The 20,877-nt window shown below is 50.1% G+C and overlaps 1 protein-coding gene across 10 annotated transcripts in view; it reads left to right on the forward strand.

Moving 5' to 3' along the window:
• The window catches only part of Inpp4a (inositol polyphosphate-4-phosphatase type I A), a 131,713-nt gene that overhangs the window by 94,475 nt on the left and 16,361 nt on the right, over positions 1-20,877 (forward strand). For 4 of the 10 annotated variants that reach the window (XM_021719593.3, XM_078028508.1, XM_021719595.3 and 1 more), the window contains 10 exons: positions 799-816; positions 4,135-4,318; positions 5,677-5,895; positions 6,881-7,136; positions 10,138-10,170; positions 13,541-13,713; positions 14,607-14,730; positions 15,532-15,658; positions 15,950-16,090; positions 18,415-18,512. In XM_021719593.3, the coding sequence (XP_021575268.2) occupies positions 799-816; positions 4,135-4,318; positions 5,677-5,895; positions 6,881-7,136; positions 10,138-10,170; positions 13,541-13,713; positions 14,607-14,730; positions 15,532-15,658; positions 15,950-16,090; positions 18,415-18,512 (1,373 nt within the window). The remainder of the gene's footprint in view (positions 1-798; positions 817-4,134; positions 4,319-5,676; positions 5,896-6,880; positions 7,137-10,137; positions 10,171-13,540; positions 13,714-14,606; positions 14,731-15,531; positions 15,659-15,949; positions 16,091-18,414; positions 18,513-20,877) is intronic. The other 6 variants (XM_078028513.1, XM_078028510.1, XM_078028509.1 and 3 more) reach the window with 5 other exon arrangements.

The following is a 20,877-nucleotide window of genomic DNA, read 5'->3' on the forward strand; positions in this document are numbered from 1 at the left end:
CAGGTGCCTGAGGCCCACCAGGAGCAGAGTGGTCCTGGAGATAGGAGAAGGAGAAGCCAGGAAGGCCTGGGGTCAACACGAGGGGCCCAGCATTCTCTGGGAAGCCCCACACAGCCTCCTTGACTTTGACTCATCCCCACGAAGGGCTCTTCTTTTTGCAAACAAACCAGATGACCAGACCTGCCCCAGCATTCACTGTCCCCAGTGTTCCTTTGGAGAGCAGGAAGAAGACGACGCTTCTGTGCCCACCGCAGCTCTGCATAGCCAGCAAGAAAGCGTGTCTGTTGCACTATTGCATGTGCCATGTGGAGCGTGTGCGTGCGAGCTGAGATGGCGCGGGGCCCTGAAGGAGAGTGTCCATTTATCTGTGTGGCTAGTCAAGAGGGGGCTACCTGGCTCTCCCTGTCCCAGGAGGGTCAAAAGTGTTGACACTTGATTAGTCTGCATGTTCACTTCAGACTTTATTTCCTAAAGTGCTCTGCAGGGGTTTTCAAATATATAACACAAGTTTCTATCTAATTTACTACCAGTGTCATAAAGTCACTTGTAGGCAGGGTTTTGTTGTTTGAGCTTTCCTTTAATGCAGGCCAACCGTGCTCCCAGCGGGCTGTCTCCTGGGCTTGTTGCTTCAAGGAATAAGCATGGTGGGCTCACAAGTTTATCGTCCCTGTAGGTGGGGCCTCAACAAATAATTTTAAGTATTTTGACAAAAAAATTAAGTTGGCTTTTTAATTTTTTATTTGGCATTTGGTATTTTCTAACAAATCGCTAATATTTCATTTTGGTTCTTTTCTTTAGCAGTTTTGAGGAGTGTTGGTGAGTTTTCTGTCGTGGAGAGAGTGTCTGTTTGGGTCTCGCTTTCACGCAGAGAAAGCCTGTGCTGTCCCCTGCCCTGGCCAGGGCACTGCTTCACTCCTTAGTGCCATCTGGGCTGCAGTTAACTCACACCCTTGTAGAGGAGCTCTCCCTTCCAACTGCAATGTGCTTTGATGATGAATAGCCAGTCTGCAGGGAACTGTTCACCTTTCCAACCTGGCAGCAAACCTGTGCTGCCCTCATTCTGAGATAGGGCTTGGTTTTTGTCTCCCAGGATGAGGAAGATCCCAGACCCATGGGTATGGTTGGGAACCCCTTTCCATCTTTTACAAGAATCTTTTCAGTTTTCATATCATCCCCACCTCTTGTACAAATGAATCCAGCTTACATTTCCATGATACTTATTAATTTGTGCAGACTTTTAAAAGGATCTTACTTGGGTCAGTTTTACCCCTTGAGGGGGCAGACCTATGACCGAGTAACTCTTTCCACTAGAGAACTAGATGGCAGCCAGAAGCCACCAAGTGTACACCTAGGGTTCTCTTCCACAGCCTCAATCCCAGACAGGAACAGGGCCATCTGGAGCACCTGCCCCTTTGGAGCAGATGATCTGGGAGGCTCTGGGCCACATCTGGACCCTGCCTGAGGTTTCAGGCTCCGCTAGGAGCATCTGACAGTAGGAAGTCCTATGGACACCCCACACCACACTGAAGCCTCTCCAGCTTTCCCATGAGGAAGGCCCTTCTCCCAGGGGTACTGAAAGAGGGTGGAGGGCTCTTGGGGAGGGTAGCTTCTGCTCTTCCCTTCTCTGCCAGGACCTCAGCCTCATCGAAGACTCACCCTTTTCTACAGTACAGGTAGAGGGTAGGAACATCAGGGTTAGGTCTGAGGGCTGGGAAAGTGGGCCAAAAACTCAATTGCCCTTTGGAAGTCCCAACTGAAGTTATCTGGAAAGTTCTTTAGTCCTTCCCTCTTAACTGAGGAGACTAGACCTTCCATAGCCCAACTTGGTCCTGGTTACTCTCACCTCTCCACCTTCCTTTTCCCTATAAACAGGACATTCCTGAGACAGGCAGGGAGCATTTCTGACTAAATTCAGTCAGAGACTACCCAGCCTCCCACTGTCTACTATGAGCAGGGTTCAGGAGTTCAGTCTCCACAGGGACAGCCTTGCTCTTCATGTTCAGAGGGACTGTCACTCATCCATACCAGCCAGTTCTGGCCCCTACCAAAACAGTCCACCCTTAAGTTCCTTTGGCATCTTCTTTTTTAGTCCCTAACCCCTCTCTGGGTAGGTCTGAGTCAGTGGCTTACGGCTGGGGGCCTAATGTGTGGCCCATGGACCATACCTAGGATGTTACCTACTGGGGCTGCCCCAGGACACTCTGGGACCCCAGGGTAGTTAACAGAACAGACGGGTCACTTCCTTTGAGTTAAGACTCCCTGTTAAGGCATGTGTCACACAAAGCAGCAAAACATCTGCACCCCAGGCTTCCTTTCATTTGGCCGCCTGCTTTTAGAACTAGGTAACGGGGCACGTGTGTTTATGTATTCCTGAGCACCTGAACAGCAGCTCTGTGAATTGTTCCCCTTCTCATACTTACCATGTATTTCCTGTGCATCAGTCCCAGGGCTGCTATTTAGGAGCCCAGGTGAGTACAAGTGAGGTTTTCCTCCCAGCCTTGGGATGGTGTGTGCACCCAGCCACCCACTTACACACACAAAGGTATATCTATGTAAAGTTCTTACTACATGTGGACTCTGAATATTGAGGGCCTGGGAAGCATCAATTTTTTAAAAGTTCTATTTTGAGATACGTATTTTCAAGACCAAATTGTCTTAAATGGCAGCTATTCATTTGGAAGAGTGATTGCAGATTGGAAGGTGGTCTCTGCACGCGGCGCTGTGGAATGGCTTGTGCCACACAGGCTGGGTCACCGTCTGCTGCATGGGCTTCTGGCACATCCATCGTTCTTCGTTGTGGTGTGTGGGCTTGTGGTGGTGGTGTTCTTTCTGGGGTGCTCTGGTTTGTAGTGCTTGCATGTTCACCCCCATAGTCCAACAAGAGAAGGGGCAGTCGCAGTTTCTTGATGATCACTTTTGGTTTTCCCTGGAAAAGACCCCAGTATCCCTCATCTCCAGGATCTGAGGGAGGGTGTGGTACCCTCTGTCCTCTCCTATTTCCCTTGTTCCCAGAACTCAAAAGGGAGAACTGGTCCCTCAGAACTTGAAGGGTCAGTCAGTCAGGTCCCTCTTTCCAGGAGGGAAGGGATACCATTGCACCCAGAGTTCACAACTTCAGATTTTAGGAGACTTCCATATTGTCTACTTGTATTACTCCTCACTTTCCTTGGCCTTCCCAGGTGGTCTGAAAAACTTATCACATTGGATTGGTTGGGATCTGAGCTAAGAGACATGGAATCATCCTTGCCACCTAGGTGTTCCAAACATACTGACCCAGCCCCGGGCTCCAGGGAGTGTGGAGTTGGTCCCTCAGAGGCTCCTGGTTCTGCTGAGCAGCAACGGGGCTGTCCCTTTGACGTCAGATCCCCAGACTGACATGCTGCGTAGTGGGTGAGGAGGTGGGAAGGAAGAAGAACCAGGTTTTCAAAGCCACTGAGGTGCTGGGCCTGGCCTCTGGCTTGGCACATTCTCCACTTTCTCTTTCTCTGATGGATTGTTATTTTTCAAAGTAAGGACATCCTGGAGCAGGGAAGAGGGAAAGGAAGCCCAATTTTCTCGGGATTCACCAGGGTCAGATGTGAGGGAGGAGAACTGTGGTTCTGCTCAAAAAAAGTTAGACATCCTGATTGGCCAAATGAAAAAGCAGGTTTGGGGCTTTTGTTGTTGTTATTGTTTTATTTTCTTTGGCAAAGTCCACCGCCAATTGTGGTCTTTCCCTTCAGTGTGATAATTTGACCCATTCTGGCATAAGGGGACGCCAGGTCTCTACTTAAGAACTGCTTATAAGTTGATGGACGAAGTTCTTAGGTAAAGATTCTGATCATTTGGGTGATCACTGGGTATGACATTTCAATGTTTGTACACACATATACATATAACATGGCAGAAACACAGACAGGTACAAATGCAGGTAAAAGACCATCCTATTTTAATATGTTAGGCTTTGAACACATAGATGTAAAGGACCTGCCAAAATCTCCTTTTGCCTATCAGCAGCTAATCTAGCACAGGAAGATACCCCTGAGTAACAAGACTTCCTTATTTTAGGGTGAGCTGTGGGCCAGGGTTAGGATGCTGTTGCCATGCTCCTCAGACTCAAGAGAACCCCTTAGGATCTGTTCTTGTCCTTTCTAGTACATCATCTAGCTGCCAGTCCATAATCTACATACCACAGGATGTCGTCAGAGCCAAGGAGATCATTGCCCAGATCAACACCCTGAAAACCCAAGTTAGTTACTATGCAGAGCGGCTCTCAAGGGCGGCCAAGGACAGGTCTGCCACTGGCCTTGAGAGGACACTTGCCATCTTGGCAGACAAGGTAGGAGGGGCTGCCTTGTTGTATGTGTGTGTTTACGGAGGGGGGTGTCTTTGGGTTTCTGGAAGCCAGTGAACTCCCCAGGATGGCCCAGATGTGCCACAAAGACAGTGACTTTTGGATGACCTGTCTTTAGACTAGGGAGGTTTGGTGATTTGCTCATGGCCGCAGAGCTGGACTGGCCAAAGGCAGAGCCAGCCCAGGGCCTGCAACTCTCAGGTGCTGCTTTGTGCTGCTGTGTCTCCCAGCAAGTCCATGGGCTCATTTTATTGGGGCTGATGCTGTCCACAGCTTTCTTAGTGACTGCCTTATCAGCATTTTTTTAGACATATTTCTATTGTACTTAAATTTCTAAAAAGAAACCAAACTAATATACAGACATAAGAAAAGAACAACATGATTCTCTTGGCTTATATGTAGCCAGTAAGCCCATTCTAATTAACTATAACTTGATCCTGATTACAAAATATGTAAATGTTGGTCCATGCAAAGGAGTGGAGATATCAGACCCTTTTGATGGATGTTGCTTTTTTTAAAATATTTTTTTTTAGTTGTCAATGGAGCTTTATTTTATTTATTTATACCTAGTGCTGAGAATCCAACCCAGGGCATCGCACATGCTAAGTGAGCACTCTACCACTGAGCCCCAGCCTTTGATGGATGATGCTTTTTGATTTCATCAGCCTCTCAACACATGTGTGCACGCACACACGTGTACATTCTGATTACACATTCTCACCCACACTTGCTTTGCTGCAAGCAAGCTGCTGTCTGATGATGATGTGTTATATTCTTCACATGTGTCCACACAGCAAAAAAGATGATTAGATCCATTGGAAAAGAAAAGTGTGGTCCTGGCTCTAAAATTTCTATGAACCACAGAATCCCCGTTGCGTACAGAATTTTCCAAAACCAGAAATTCTGTGCCATAGTCCAGCTGCCTGAGCCCAGGACCTTGAGTTTATATGTTGAGAGGCAAAGCAAAAAGTCTCAAGTGGTTGAACCAAAGTAATGCCTGAGCTCTGAGGACTTGCTCCCTAGAGGGGCAACCCAGGAAGTCAGCTGGGATACTGGGCTCTTGGAAGGCCCTTCTCCTCACAGGCAGGTTCAGAGACAGGTCAAAGCATGTCTGAGAAGACATGTCAGTCTCCTCTCATCTTCCTTGTGTTCTCTGTCCTTGATGGGAAGTTCTTGCTGAGATTTGGCTCTGCTGAGTCGTTTGTGACCTTTGCACTCAGACGTACTGGGGGAGGCAGCTCTCTAGTTGCTTGGCACTGTGGAGAGAGCAGAGGCTAGGCCTTAGCCCATCCTCTCCTCCATGAGAAGGCAGGCCTCACAGCTCTGCTCTTGTGTACCTGCAGACCCGGCAGCTGGTCACAGTCTGCGACTGCAAGCTGCTGGCCAATGCGATCCACGGCCTGAACGCTGCACGGCCTGACTACATCGCCTCCAAGGCTTCCCCCACCTCAACGGAGGAGGAGCAGGTGATGCTTCGGAATGACCAGGACACTCTCATGGCCAGGTGGACAGGGAGGAACAGCAGATCTTCCCTGCAGGTGGACTGGCACGAGGAGGAATGGGTAAGTCTGCTGTTTACAGCCTGTTTTCCTGCCTCTGAACTTGGATTGCAACCTATGGAACCTGTTGCCAGTCTCTTCCCCTCTACTGTGCCTAGAGGGTCAACTCTAGGGTGTCTTTTACATGGCTCTTGGGCCACCTGACGTAGAGAGAGAGACTATTTTCAAACCATTGTGTGCATATGGGCAGCAGGACTCTTTTGGGTGCTGGACCAGTCTCCGCCCAGGTTGGTGCAGAGATAGGTTTTCTCCCTGAGCCCCTGTCTTCTCTGGTCTTCCTGCCCTCCCTGCCCACTGCAGCCTCTGGTGCTGGCTGCCTGAGACCAACCAAGCTTCTTCAATCTCTGCCTATCCATTCCTCTTCTGTATTTTTGGAGACGTGGGAACTCAGGTGCTGGAGCTGCTGCCCACATGTTGTGTCACATTGCTGTTCCTCAAGAGTTGGCCCTAAGAGCAGGGTCTGTGTCTCCTGAGGGAGGGACACATTGTTCAGCATCGTCGTCATCTGAAGCATTGCTTTGTGAAGCACTGAATTATTACTAAGCAGCACTGTGGTCCTCTGCACCAGCATCCTGTGCTCTGTGTGTCTTCTGCAAACTGCCCCAGCCCTCTGCCTTCTCCCCAGCTCCCTATCCCCAGGACCAGCTGTCTCCATCCCCTTCCATCAGAAGTAGACCTTAGTCCTCTGTGCCTGGTGGTTGTAGGAGCCTGCTGTAGAGGGAGGAGGGAAGAGATTAACTCTTTTGTGACCCTGTGACCCTCTGGTGACACTGGAAAGCAGTGCTACATAGATTTACCAGCATCATCTCTCAAACTTCCAACACAGTGCTCATAGGACATTGCTGTCTCTGGAAGGCAGATAAGGCATGGGGAATGAGTAGTCAGTCACCTTGCCATTTCTCAGCTGTTGATGTTCCAATGCACATGGTGGCCTGGGCACGGGGGTGAGTGGGAGAGCTGACCCTAACCGGCCCTCTTGGTTCTTAAGGAGAAAGTGTGGCTGAACGTGGACAAGAGCCTGGAGTGCATCATCCAGCGGGTGGACAAGCTGCTGCAGAAGGAGCGTCTGCATGGCACAGGCTGTGAGGACGTCCTCCCCTGCGCAGGCAGCTGCACCAGCAAGAAAGGTAACAGGGACAGCCATGCCTACTGGATCAGACCGGAGGACCCCCACTGTGACGCCCCCTGCTCGCCATGCCCCTGCTCCATGCCCACCGCTGCATGCCATCCTCACCCGAGCACACGTGCGTATGCATCCACGCTTCCCACACCTCCTCATGCCACATCATTCTGTTGTCCGTGTCTTTGACTCTATTTCCACCCCAGGCAGACTGCAGGGAGGGCTGTCAGGCAGAGGGGCCATCCCAGTGCATGAAGCAGCAGGCAGAAGGGTAGAGGCCCCTTTGGCCCTTCCATGCAGCAGAAGCCCACTTGTGAGACTACGTATCTGTCAAAGGCAGACTCTCATGCCCTTCTGGGTCACACTGCCAGATGGTAAGCTTAGGGCTCCCTGGCTTTTCAGGCTTGTCAACCAGCCTGAGAAGTTGAAGGAAGCTGAGGTGCGAATGCCTTCCTGATATTATGTTTATTGCATTTTAGGAGCCAGTAGAGCAGAGGGAAAGGTGTATATTACAGGGTCACTGCTGGGTGAGCTAGGCCCAAAGGCTGCTGTTCTTGGGTAGGCACTCTTACCAGCAGAGGCCCATTTCCTGGGGACCTGTAGCTCAGTCAGATGGCAGTTCTCCATTTGTGGGCCTCTGAGGGGCTGAGTTAGGTTTACCTGTTCAGCACAACCCTCCAAGGGGGGACCTTCAGTAGATGTGGGACAGTACTATGGAGCAGCACACCTCAAAGCAGACACACGGAGCATGTCCAGGCCCTCTGCCCCAAGGAGGTCATTAAAGCGAAGGACCACATGCTTTCTGCCTCCCAGGTATCTTCCACCCTTTCTTGTAAGAGCTGGAGAGGATTTGAGGCCAGGCAGCTAGGAACTGGCTGTAGACCCAGCTTGCTCTCCGGGGGGGAGCATTAGGCTGCGTGAATCAGGCCAAAACATGCCAGGGTTATGCTTCCTGGGATGAGAGCTTTAATCTCAACTGGACACCTTCCATTCAAGGCAGAATCATCTTTTGATAGATTCTTCTGTATACAATGCTCTTGCCTCTTTAATCCACCTGCAGTCTGTTTCCAGAGCACTGTCCTGTTGGGCCTCTGGTTAAACAGTATCTGTGTCACTCACTTTTCCATCTATGAGGGACTGTGGCCTCAACCTCCTACACCTGTGATTGAGTCATGGAGTTCATTTGTCTCTATTGTGGTCTTGTTTTATTGTTGGTTTTTTAAAAATGTGAATTGTGTTTCTCTTTAAAATTTTATGAAAGTTTATTACTTCTCTTTCATATTATCTTGCTTGTAGCAGCTAGGGATGTAGCTCAGTGGTAGAGTGCTTGCTTAGCATGCGTGAGATCCTGGGTTCAATCCCCAGCAACACACACACACACACATACACACACACACACACAAAATCTTGTTTGAATTTTAAAATTTTCTGCAGATATAAAAAGAGTAATTTGTTGGATTTTTTAAAAAATCAGGATCTAGTTTGTTTAATAAGATGCTGTAGAGCTGGGGTTGTGGCTCAGTGGCAGAGCACTTGCCTCACACACGTGAGACACACTGGGTTCCACCCTCTGAACCACATTAAAAAAATAAACAAAATAAAGATATTGTGTCCATGTGTACTAAAACGATATTTTTTAAAAAGATGCTGTATATCAATAATATAAATGTCACTTTTTTCTAGGCACATCCGATATAGTTTAAACGCATTTAAATTCAGTTCTAAAGTGATTTAAGTGAACATCTGTGCACTGTTCAGGTCTTCTTTGTCATTGTGCCATCACCATCAGCTCTGTTGTGAAGCATGCACCTGAGAGAGCCTCACTCTGCTGATCAGCACTCAGAGTGTAGGAAGCTATGTGTCCCCAATGGGTGGTCCTGAACTTAGAAACCTTCAGTGTAGCCAGGAAGCTGTTCAGACCCCAGTGTGGTCAGGAGGCCCAGGAAGAACGAGACCATGAGCCATGTATTTGGTGAATAGATCCATGTGTCCCCAGTGCCAGAGCATGGCTGTCATGACTTTTCACACCATTTCCAGTCACAGGGGTGGTCATTTTGGCCCATTGAGCAGGTTGTGTTCATGCCAACAGATTGACTGTAGGAGAACAACTCTGCCCCTTGGAAAGGCTTTGTTACTGTTCATTCCAGTTTTCTGCCCATCCTGGGTCCTTCGTTGTCCTTTTTTACCATATATATCTTCTGTCCCCTTTGCCAGTTTAAGAAGCTATATCCAAAGTTTTTTGGAGGGGAAAGATACTTGGCAGCAGGTTGTAAAGTGTCCCAGAAGCTGGTTTTGGCTGGTTTGGGGAATCTGAAGCTGCCTCATTTTAATATCCTGAGAACATCCTTTGATTGACATGTTCTGACACAAAATTAAATGAAGTTTTACTCCTGTGATACCTTTTCAAACTTTTTTCCCCTCAGATGGCACACCCAGTTAACCAGGAATGTTAGGGGCTTTATGGGAAATGTGAATTGAAATGAATGCATCCCAGTGTGATTCAGTGGGTGAAATGGAATGAAAATTTGTATTCTTTGGAAACCTGGAGAATCTCCTAATCAGCCACTTGCTCAGATGGCCCAGCTTTTCCCTGTAGTTGAAATCTGAAAGCCTGGCCTAGGGCTCTTTTTGGTACATTGGCTTCATTCCTGGGTCTTAATGTTTCGGATTGCAGAAGTTGATCTTGAACACAGGCTTGCCCAGTAAGTCAGAGCAGTGGGCTCCAACTCAGGAAAGCTCCATTTGCTGGTCAGTCTCTCTCATTTGATGTTGTGAGCTAACGTGGGGCTCCATCACTACCGTGTCATTGATGTGGGTGCATTGTTCTGTGGCATGTGTTTCACAGTATACTTGTTGGTCCACCCATCCTGAAGAGCATTTGGTTTTGATGTATTAGCCACCTGAGTGTTGGTGCTGGTGAACCATGTGCTCACCACTGGAGAGGGCTCGGAGCAGCGGTGACCTGCCCGAGGCTCCAGAGAAGAGGCACTGGCCCCAGATCTCTTCTCCTATGCCTTAGCTGCCTTACTGCAAGCTGCTGATGCAGCTGCTCTAAGATTGAGCTGCTTGTGTTTGAACTGTGTGCCGTTCCTTAATCATCCCTGTCGCCCTCCATTTCTGTGCAGATTGCAGTCCCCCTTCTGAAGAGTCCAGCCCAGGTACGTGCTTTCCACTCGAGGCTCCTGCCGATGTCTTTTTAACATTCAGGTAGCATTTGTGGCTAAGTGATCAAAGACTACTTTATGCTCCTATAGTTGGGAAAATGTTTCAGTAGTTCTTGGTTGTGAAGATTGGTGAGGGACTGGTTGGGCTAAGGGAATTATGGTCTCAGGAAGGCTACTACATGCATTTTTTTTTTTTAACTTTTACATCTTAAAACCTTTGTAGATGATTAATGCTATGAGTGTTGATGGGCTTCTGAAGTGGGTGACCTGGCTTGTTACACACCTATTACTCATACTTCCTGTGTGCTCACCTGACTTGTGAGCTTGACTCTGAAGACTGCAGTTAATATGTATTCGTCTGAAAGTTGCAACATTCGTAACCACTCTGCATCCTGGATATAGCTTTAAACCAATCTTATAAGACCTAGCTATGGGCCTCTGTTGGGATTAGAGCTAGAAATGGAATCTTTGCTGTATTTGCATGTAAAATGCAGTGCTATGGCTTTAGTCCAGGAGTCGGCAGACTAGTCCAGGAGTTTAGAACTCTGAGCTAAATCCTGTCTACAAACTGCTCTTATAAATAATGCTTTACTGGAAAAGACTCATGCCCACTGTTCATGCCCACGCACTATCATTTGCTGTCTTTGTGTGGCAATGCCAGAGCTGAGTTACTTGCCACAGAGACCCTGTGTCCTTTAGAGCCTAAAATATTTATTGTCCAACCCTTACAGGAAAGGTGTGCCGACCCCTGATCTAGTTCATATTGAGATTCCTGGATATGGCTTCTGGTTTTCTCAGAGTGTGCATGAGCCCCCAAATAAATTATTTGTTTGTTTCTTATACTTCATAAATAAGCTACAGTCTGATAATTGAATATTCTTCACTGGATGTGAATGTCAGATGGAAGAATGCTTACTTTATCCCTAGAGTACGGTACACTGATGATGATGAGCTTTAATGAGCCTTTCCTGTCACTCACTGGTGGATCCTGTCTGTTCACACAGCACCCTGAATAAGTTCAGCGTGAATAAGTGACTTCTTATTAGCAACCCAGAACCCCATATGAAGTTGTTCTTCAGTGGACTAATTGATTGGGCACAATGCATTTATTTTCAGCCCCAGTTTATTTTCAGCCCCTTTACAGTTTCTCTTTCCCAAAAGTCAGTGTATTCTTGAGCAGGTGTTAGACCCCATGCCATCCATCACAGCAACTGAGCCTTGGTAGATGACACAGTCCACCCTGATCCTTCTTTCCATTGCTTCTCCTGGGCCCAGGCCTCGTCCTCCTCCTTTATTTCTGTCTCTGGGTTTCTGTCCTCAGCCCGCTTTCACAGCAGGCAGAAGTCTGGTGTCTTTACACTGAGCCCACTCCTCTGAGCCTCAAGGATAAAGTCCCGGGGCCACCCTGAGCAGTGAGGACCAGGAAAGCGGGTGGCATGTAAACCTGCCAGAGACTCAGAGACTCCTCTCCACACCAGGCTTCCTGAAGTTGATTGACCTGAAAGGAACTCAGCAAACAGACAGTGCCTGGCTCGAGGACTCTTGGGTCATGCCAGCCATGTTGTTTCCAGAGGCATGAGTGCCTTCTCACAGTGGATGTTAAATGGACAACATAGTCCCCTGCCGGAGTCCTTGGAGAGCTGTATTTGATCTGGGTAGAAACACGCCTGCTGAACCTCCCAATGAGCAAAAAGTGCAAAAGCAGAGTGTGGACTTGAAAGAGCCCCTTATATCTGAAGTCAGTTAAGACCACTTGTATTTTCTGAATATTTTCAGGTTAAAATAATCATATTTGCATATTACTTATATATGTATGATAATGGGAAAAACAAAATTGGCAACATTTGCTCTGAGCATATTTATTTCTTAGTGAAAAATAATTTTTGTGACTATCTAGCTTTCCTCAAACTTTTTGGCTAGTAAAACCTGATTTCTATTGGTCATTTTTGCTAGGTCCTGGGTATGGTTGTCATATGTTCAACAGAGTTCTTCAAAGAAACAAAAACTTGTTGTCTGAGAATCCTAGAGGGAGAAAGATTTAGACATTCTCTAGCACTGCTGGTGTGTTACTGAAGAGACTCCCGCGGCTCCAGGGTGGAGGCCTTGCTGCCACACCACTGCTCAGCACAAGCCTGGCCCGCGACTCACATTTTCCACTTCTCAGTCCAATGTTCTTTGTCACCGTGACTTATTTGCTAAGACCTTTCTGCTTCTGATTTCTAAATTTAAGTCTGCTTTGTTTCCATTACGGTTATAAATCCTTGTCAACATACAACATGCCTGCATCCAGTTAGTTCCCAACCTTTGAGCAGTTAATATGCATTTAATCCACAATAACCAAACATGGAATGTAGGCAAGCTCCTGTGCACATTCCAGGTGTTATTTCTAAGTTTCTCAACAGAGTGCTAGTCAGACAGTTTGGGAGAGTACAGCCATATCCCACTCCCTCTGCCTTCTAAAGTCTGTTTATCAAAGGTAGAATGGCCCTCTGCATCATGGTGACAGCCTGGGGCCTCAGCCCGAAAGAGTGGGTGCTTCCAGGGCCTTGAGCCATGTTTTGTGCACTGGGCTCACCAAGTGGGGATAAGCACATGACTATTTCTGGACTCAGTGATCTGTTAAAAATATAACTGATGAGGGCATGTCTTCTCTTTCAAACGCCTTCTAAACAGGAAGGAAGAAAGAGCCAAAGATGCCCCGAGCCCCGATTTCTCCCTTGAGGTTCTATTTTTAAAAAGTTGTTCCAGTCCAGGGTCAAAGTTTCCTTATATTCCTAAAAGAAAACTAATCTAGAAAAAGTTGGCACCGGGCAGGGAGGTGGGGAGCAGGGAAGAAATTGAGTACAAAAGCAGGGGACGCAGGAAGAGTGTAGAAGGCGAGAATTCAGCACAGTTACACACACAGCCGACTGTCACAGAACTGGTTCTTTGCTCCAGAAAGACAGGGGTACTGTCTCTACAGTGGTCAAGAGATGTGAGATACAGATTCCCTCTCTGGGTGTCTTTCTAGGCCCAGGAGAGGAACCGAGGTGCTGTGGAATTTGGCCTCTGCGAACAGCATTGTTTTCTGGCCGCCTCAGGGCCAGAGGCATTCTTGTTTTCCTCAGCAGGACAGTCCTGAGTGCTGAGGTGGGCGTCCCCAACAGTTTTAGACCAGGCGTGTAAAAGCAGCACCCAAGTAGAACTGGTGTTGAGGTTACTGGAAAGACAGAGGAGTGAGGGTCGAGTTCGGAGGGTCAAGAGGGTCAGAAGGGGCTGAGGGTGGTAGGGGAGGACAGATCAGTGGTTGGGGCTGGGCGACTAATTTATAGACACTAATTTGTAAGATCTTTTTTCTAATCAAAACTCCTTCGCTCGTGCCCAGGTGAATGGAGCGAGGCTCTTTACCCACTGCTGACCACCCTCACAGACTGCGTGGCCATGATGAGCGACAAGGCTAAGAAGGCCATGGTCTTCCTGCTCATGCAGGACAGCGCCCCCACCATCGCTTCCTACCTGAGCCTGCAGTACCGCCGAGACGTGGTCTTCTGCCAAACCGTAAGCCCTGGGAGGGTCCTGTGGGTGGCCACGGGCACTCCCACCTCAGAAGAAACAGGCCTAGGAGGCCCTCATTCTTCTCCCATCACTGTGCCAGCGTACATGGTCATGTCTCTCCGCCTGCCGTTCTCTAAGCTGGTCTAACAGACTGGATTTCAGCACGGAGCACGCCTGCTCCATCCGTAGTGCAAGTTGCTCCTGAAGGGCTGGCAGTGACAGTGGGCTCTGCTCTGAGGTGGTGGCAGGCAGCACAGGCCTCCTTGCCATCTTTTTCTTTTTTCCCTCCAAAGGAATGCAGCAAGGGCAACGTAACTGTTCGCTGTTGGCAGGGTCTGTTTTCTCACTCATAAACAGCAGCACCTTCTGGCTTGTCGCAGAACTGTTTCTGATGATTTCTGTTATCTTTCAGTGAAGTGTTAGTGTCACAAGTTAAAGATGCCAGTAATCTAATTTGACAGATCAGAACAGCAGCATGGGTGGGCTGGGTCTCCAGGTCCCCGCCATTGCTGAGGGCCTATTTCATCCATAGACACCTTCTGCTGAGGAAGCTGAGGGCCACCTTCTTTCACTTTTGTTCTTGGTTGTGGCTGACTTAGTTTCTAGAGTTGGTGTGGATCTTTGAGAAGATAGAGCCTTTTATGGGAAACTGATTCTGGGCTTCCAGCCCAGGAATAACCCAGGCAGTCAGGTCAGAAACTGGGCCAAAACCAACCCACCTCCGGAGTGAAAGGTGCAGCAAGCCTCCAGTGTCACATGCCCTGCCCACCCATGGCCTCTGCCCACTATGGTCTCAGAGCCAGGGAATCCCCACCACGGCTCGAGGGACAGGAGGTGCTGCGGTGGAAACACGGAAGCTTGGCTCAGGGCTCACGTGATCCCCGTGTGCCCCGCAGCTCACCGCACTCATCTGCGGCTTCATCATCAAGCTGAGGAACTGCCTGCACGACGACGGCTTCCTGCGGCAGCTCTACACCATCGGGCTGCTGGCGCAGTTCGAGAGCCTGCTGAGCACCTACGGTGAGTGCGGGCCCCGGGGCAGCAGTGGTTCCAGCCTTTCTTCCCAGATATTACAGTGAACCAGACACCTTCAGAACATGTAACAGGAACCAGGTGGAAGTCTGAATAGTCGCACACTCGCCCTGTCCCTGGCTATTGGTGGTGAAGATCCTTTTGGTTGAGGATGGATGGTGTTCTCTCCCCAGGCCCTTCTTCCGAGTACTTGGTTGTTTCTGAATTGTTTCTACTTAGCCCTTTATGCACTGATGCCCCTGACACAGAAGGCACTGAGAGCCCAGTTCTGCAGCCTCTAAATCACCAGGAGGAGAGTGGGGTCAAAGGGCAGGAGAGTTCAGAGTTAAGATTGACTTCCAGATCACCCTGGGGGGGCTCTCTTCTCCTTTGATGTCTTCTGAGCCATGAAAATGGGCCCTTTTTTAAAGGTATTTGTTAGTCTCTGAAACTGTAGAACAATTAATAGGCCTCCAGCCCAGTGCACTGGAAGCTGTGGCCGCAGCAAAGCCAGCCTGTGGTTCCTCTCCATTCTGAGCTGGCGTTGCCTCCTGAGCTCTGTGTGCTTCTGTTCCCCTTCCACCATCCTGGGCTTGACCACAGAAGGGTGTGTTTCCCAGCTGTGCCTGCAATGTGGGCGTGGGGGGTCAGCTGCCCTGTGGACTCACAGAGCAGTGAGTCATTGGGGAAGGGGCTTAGGGAGTCCCTGTCCATGTCCGTACCCCTGAGTTCATCACCTCTCCTCTGCACGGTGTGTGGGGAGAGAGGCAGGCCCTTCTGCCTGACAGCCTCCCCCCACTCCATGTTTAGGTGAGGAGCTGGCAATGCTGGAGGACATGAGCCTTGGGATCATGGACTTGAGGAATGTGACCTTTAAAGTCACACAGGCCACTTCTAATGCATCAACTGACATGCTGCCCGTCATCACAGGAAATCGGTAGAAATGTTTATTCAGAATTCTTCAATCCAGAGCACTTTTTTTCAGTTATGTTTATTTTGTGGGATGCATGCTCCCTTTGTTTTATTTTTATTCTGTTTCACTGTCTTAAAAGCACTGGTCAAGGTATCCCATGTTAATTTTTCCCCCTGTAAAGGTCTGGCTGGGGGTTTGGACATCACTGAGCCAGAGGGCTGCCCACAGACTCACAAGGGGGATATTTGGGGTCCCTGCTCAGCCCTCCAGTGCCTGGGTCTCACCCCTGCTCTTCCTGTCTCCACTCTCTTCCAGCGATGGGTTTAATGTGCGGATCCCTCTGCCAGGTCCGCTGTTTGATGCCCTGCCCCGGGAGATCCAGAGTGGCATGCTGTTGCGGGTGCAGCCTGTCCTCTTCAATGTGGGCATCAACGAGCAGCAGACGCTGGCTGAGAGGTGTGTGCCACACTCCTGAGTGCCTGAGTGCCTGGAATGATCATGAGATGATGTGGAATGCGGACTTGCCCCTCTGCAGGCTCCCAGCTCATCCTCCCTTCCGTCAGCCAGGATGCTTTCACACTAGCCCTGACCCAGCACTGCCATCATCTCCCCTAAGATGACCCAGACGTGGTCTCTGTTCTCAGCAATTTGGGCTAGTAGGACATAGGTGTCGAGATGATGATGAAGATAAATGCAGGCAGTTATGGGTCCTGAGTCGGGTCATACAACGTGGTCTAAGAGAGTCTGCAGAAGGGGAGGTGGGCAGTGCCTGACGTGGGCATTATTTATTTAATTGAAGTGGGCATTTTTGTTGCGCTGGGGAATCAAACCTAGGCCTTACATGTGCTAGGCAAGTGCTCTACCACTGAGCTACAGTGCTGGCCCCTGAAGTGGGTTTTGAATATGAGTGGGTGTTACATGAGGAGGTGGAGGAGGGACCAGCTTGTCTCCAGCCAGGAAGGCTGAGCAAAGGCTGGGAGAAAGCAGCATGGGGTCTGGCACAGTCTGTGGCAGGGACTGGCAGTGGCGAGGGGAAAGGTCTTTGTGCCCAACCAGGAGTCATGCCTGTGAATTCTCCTCCAGAATCCCTTGGCATTGCACGTGTGGGTAGTGGAAAAGAGTGAGCCTGTGTGGCATGTGGTGGCCTTCCACTAGTAAATGCACATCTTGCTCGTGTACCATTTGCATTCATGTGACATGAGTGTTTTAACTTAAAAAGACATCTTAAAGTACTTGCTATTAAAGGAATTCAGTCTTCAGGATGAAGACCCTTTGGTACCTAGTGGTCAGCGTCCATGGACCCTAGGTCTGGGTCACCCCCACTTAGCAAGTGTGCTCTGCCAGGTGGGAAATGCTGTGGGACTTGTAGTCGAGGGGACACAACCAGATTAACATGTCAAGTGGGTGATTTTGCTGGCCATGGCTGGAAGGATGCGTGAGGGACATGTGTGATGAGCTTGCTGGATAGAGGCAGGCGTGGGCAGTACCATGGATCAGGGCCGCAGAGGTGGCATGCAGGTGCTTTTAGAAGGTCCTGGCTGGAGGACAACGGGGATAGTGGAAGGACACAGCTGCGTGACAGTGAGGCGAGCAGACCAGTGACATGCTGGTTTTCAGTCTGGTGTGTCAGAGAGGCAGTGTGTCCATCCTGTTCCCTGCAGATGGCGAGCTGGGCTTGGGCTGAGGCAAGGGCAGGAAGCAGATCCCTCTGAGGCCAGAGCACAGAGGCAAAGGAGCCCACCTCTGGGAGAGTGGGCCTCTCACAGGAACCCCAGCTGCAGGTGTCCAGGAATGCTCCCTGCACCCAGCAGCTGTTGAGCCATTTCTGGAAATGCTGAAGCAGGGCCAGCTGATGCAGCAGAGGGCAAGTGGAGGAGGAGAGACGGGGGACAGGGAAGAGGTGGAGGTGCAGGGTCTTGGCTTGGCTCCTTCATTTGTGCCTGGTGCACTGGCCCACCGTGCTTACTTACGAGCTGTGGAAAGAGTTCACAGAGAAGGGAGTCTGCAGGCCCAGGGGTGGGTGACTCCAGAGAGAGCAGGTAGAGAGAAGAAAACAGAGCCCATCACAGGCTCGAGAGGTAGGTCGGCTGTGACCCACGAAAGGTGAGACCTGCCCTCAGAGAGATGTCCTACTGCCTCAAAGAGGCTGATGCTCAGGGAAGACACAGCTGGGAAGTGGCAGGGTGAGCTGGGGATGCCAGGTCTCGGCCTTCAGAGCCCATAGTTCTTAATGACTGCCTTCTCGCACGTGACATTCCCTCCCTCTTCCCCAAGCATTGGGCACAAATGTGCTTGCAGCATGCAGTGGACTCAGGCGACCCTGTGTGACCAGGAGATAGCAAGGGCCTTGGGTAGCCCAGAGAACAGTGTCCCACGGCCGACCCAGAGTGACTTCAGATCTGAGTACAGGGCTGTCCTCATTCCACAGCGACACCTCACTGCCATCCCCTCTCCTAACTTCTGGGGCAGGAAGGCACAAGGACTATGCACTGAGCAGCTGTGCCCACATCACACAAAGCAGGCCTTTGAGTCCTTGGGTTTGGCACAGGTCAGGTTCTAATAATCTCCTAGGTACAAAACTGTTCCTGTCCACAAACTGTATTAAATTGGTCACCAGCATTATAGAGATGACTTCATGCTCAGAAGGAGGAGAGTGGCTCAGAATTTAGATGTGAGCAAGGAATGTTAGAAAGAATCAATGTGTTCACATTCATGCAATTCTTCATGTTTTTGAAAAAAGTAACATGAGCCAACTAATGGTGTTCCCTTAACCTCCCAAGGTTTGGTGATACCTCTTTACAAGAAGTTATTAATGTGGAGAGTTTGGTGCGGTTAAATTCCTACTTTGAACAGTTCAAGGAAGTTTTGCCTGAGGATTGTGAGTATTCCTTCATTTGTGTGGGCCCTGCCTCTTGCCATTTCACCACTTTGGATGTCTGAGTTCTCTCTGTTTATTGACCTTCCTGATACCACCAGACTCACCTCGCTGGTGTGTAGGCGGGGGGGGGGGATGTGCAGAGCACAAGTGTGCGCATGCTAAGCTGTTCCTTCCTTACCTGTCACGTACGTGGCAGCCTGATCACCTGGCTGGAAGCTCGGATCCCACCCACTGGTAATGCAGTCTCCTGGTACTGCAGCCGCTGTGTCTCTCTTCCAGTGTGTATGACGTGGGGCTTTCCCACATGCTCTCAGAAGCACTGACACTCATGACTACATTTGGTGGTAGACACTGTGCACCTGCTGGGAGAACATGAGGGACTCAGAACTCATCCCCCTCAGCCTAGGGGATCTGTTTGAGCTGCCCACACACCTTCCTCCATGGTACTTAGAAAGTAAGGTGCTGGCAAGATACTCCTTGCTGGGTGCTTGAGAGCAAGATGGCCCCTGTTGTAGTGTCCCCTGGAGGTAAGTTCTGCTGAGGACAGCTCTCTCTGCACCCAGTGAAGAGAGGGCTACAGAGAAGGCTCTGGCAATTCAGAACTCAGGAACCCAGGGCACAGTACAACCTGTACATGCGAGAGTCTCCTGAATTCAGCCCAGCTACTCACTGAGCACATGCTATGCGTGAGGCATGTCAGGACCCAAGAGTGCGTGTAACCTGCACCTGTCTGAAGTGTGCTGCTGCTCATGCAGCACTCCTCCAGCCATGGGCTCCCTCGCTGGACTAAAGGAGACCTGTCCTTCCCTGGAGGTGGGCCAGGTTCCTCTAATGGGGCCCAGAGAGGGGAGAACATATGGGCTGGGAAGATGCCAGCTCCAGTTGCTTTCTGTTGGAAGGCTGAGTGGCTCTTGGAGTTGGGAAATGGTAATAAATCAGTGAACATTCCCAGGTCTCTGATAGGCTGAGTGCCCTGCACACAGTCCTCTACTGAGTCCACAGCAGCCCTGAAAAGTCCATATTAGTGCCTATGTCCAGATGAAGAAAGGGTCCAGGCCCTGATGCCCATGTGCCTGGGCAGTGAAGGATGCCACCCTGTTAGGAGGGACTGTGGTCAGGGACCACTTTGGGGCCAGCTGGAGGCATGTGTATTTGCTGGGTGGTGCTCAGGTGGGAAGCAGGGTTGGGGACAGCTGGTTCACCATGTGCTGATTGGATTGGAGGACACAGGTGGCTGGTAGCCTGGGAGACTGGAAGATATCAGCTGAGATCACATTTTGCTCTCTTTAGTCTTACCTGGTACCGTCATGGGCGAGCACAGAGGAGGAAGTATTTAGGCAAGGTTTCAGACTGAGCATCTGTTCCACAGGGATTCTTTGAAGCCAGCACTTTAGAGCGAGAGAGGAACATAGTGCATAAGGAGAGACAGAGTCTGGCGCTGGGTGAAGATTGCAGAGACAGCAGCAGCAGGAATGACGCCCCCACAGGGAGGAGAGGTGGGAGGGCAGGGATGAGCCACGCTCAGGCCCTGGCTGGGTTTGTGACCAGGGCATATGGCCCATGGGAAGTACAGATTGGAACCCCAGTGAAGCCCTTTGGCTGAGCTCACTGAGAAGCCCGATGAGGATGGGTCTGGGAATGGGCGTAGAGGAAGCCACATGCTCCAATACCAGTGGGGAACAAGGGGTTCCACAGGACGGCCAGATAGGGAGGGCAGGAGGGTGCAGGTGGGCTCTGGACTGGTGGACAGGAGTCCCTGGTAACCTCTCAGGACAGTCAGAATGGAGAGGAGTGGTCTGGGGGATCGTGTGGATGGTGACATGGTGATGCCTTGGAATGGACCCCTCTGTCCCAAAGATTGGCAGTGCCTGAAAAGACAAGGGCGGGGAGGTTGGAAACACCCCTGCAGCTTCCTGGATGTTGGCACTGTGCTTGACACCTGAGGAAGGAATTTGAGAATGGCTGGAAGACTTGAGAAGATGACAGCCATAGACCAAGGTCTTGGAGAGCCCAGTTAGGTGCCCTGGGAAGTAGGGAAGGAGAGAGAGGTGTGGGTGGAATGGAGGAGATGCCTGAGTTCAGGTGGAGTAGCCTGAGTCTCCCCAAACTGCAGGAATACCAGGAAAGGGAGCACAGGACCTTGAGAAGGCAGTGTGGCCCAGATCCCCATGGTAATCCCAATGCGCCACAGCCGGGGTCAGATGGAGTTAAGTGCAGGGACAGTGCAGAGACCCTCCAGGCACTCAGCTGCGGCGGTCACTAAGGCAGGGAGTGGCTCAACCCAGTTGCTGAGGTGCCTTCATGGTTTTCAGCAGTGCTCACAGTTAGAAAAAATGATCCATCAGGTCCTCGCCATGTCTTGCTC

The sequence above is a fragment of the Ictidomys tridecemlineatus genome, chromosome 12 (genome assembly GCF_052094955.1).
Source record: "Ictidomys tridecemlineatus isolate mIctTri1 chromosome 12, mIctTri1.hap1, whole genome shotgun sequence".
NCBI lineage: Eukaryota > Metazoa > Chordata > Mammalia > Rodentia > Sciuridae > Ictidomys > Ictidomys tridecemlineatus.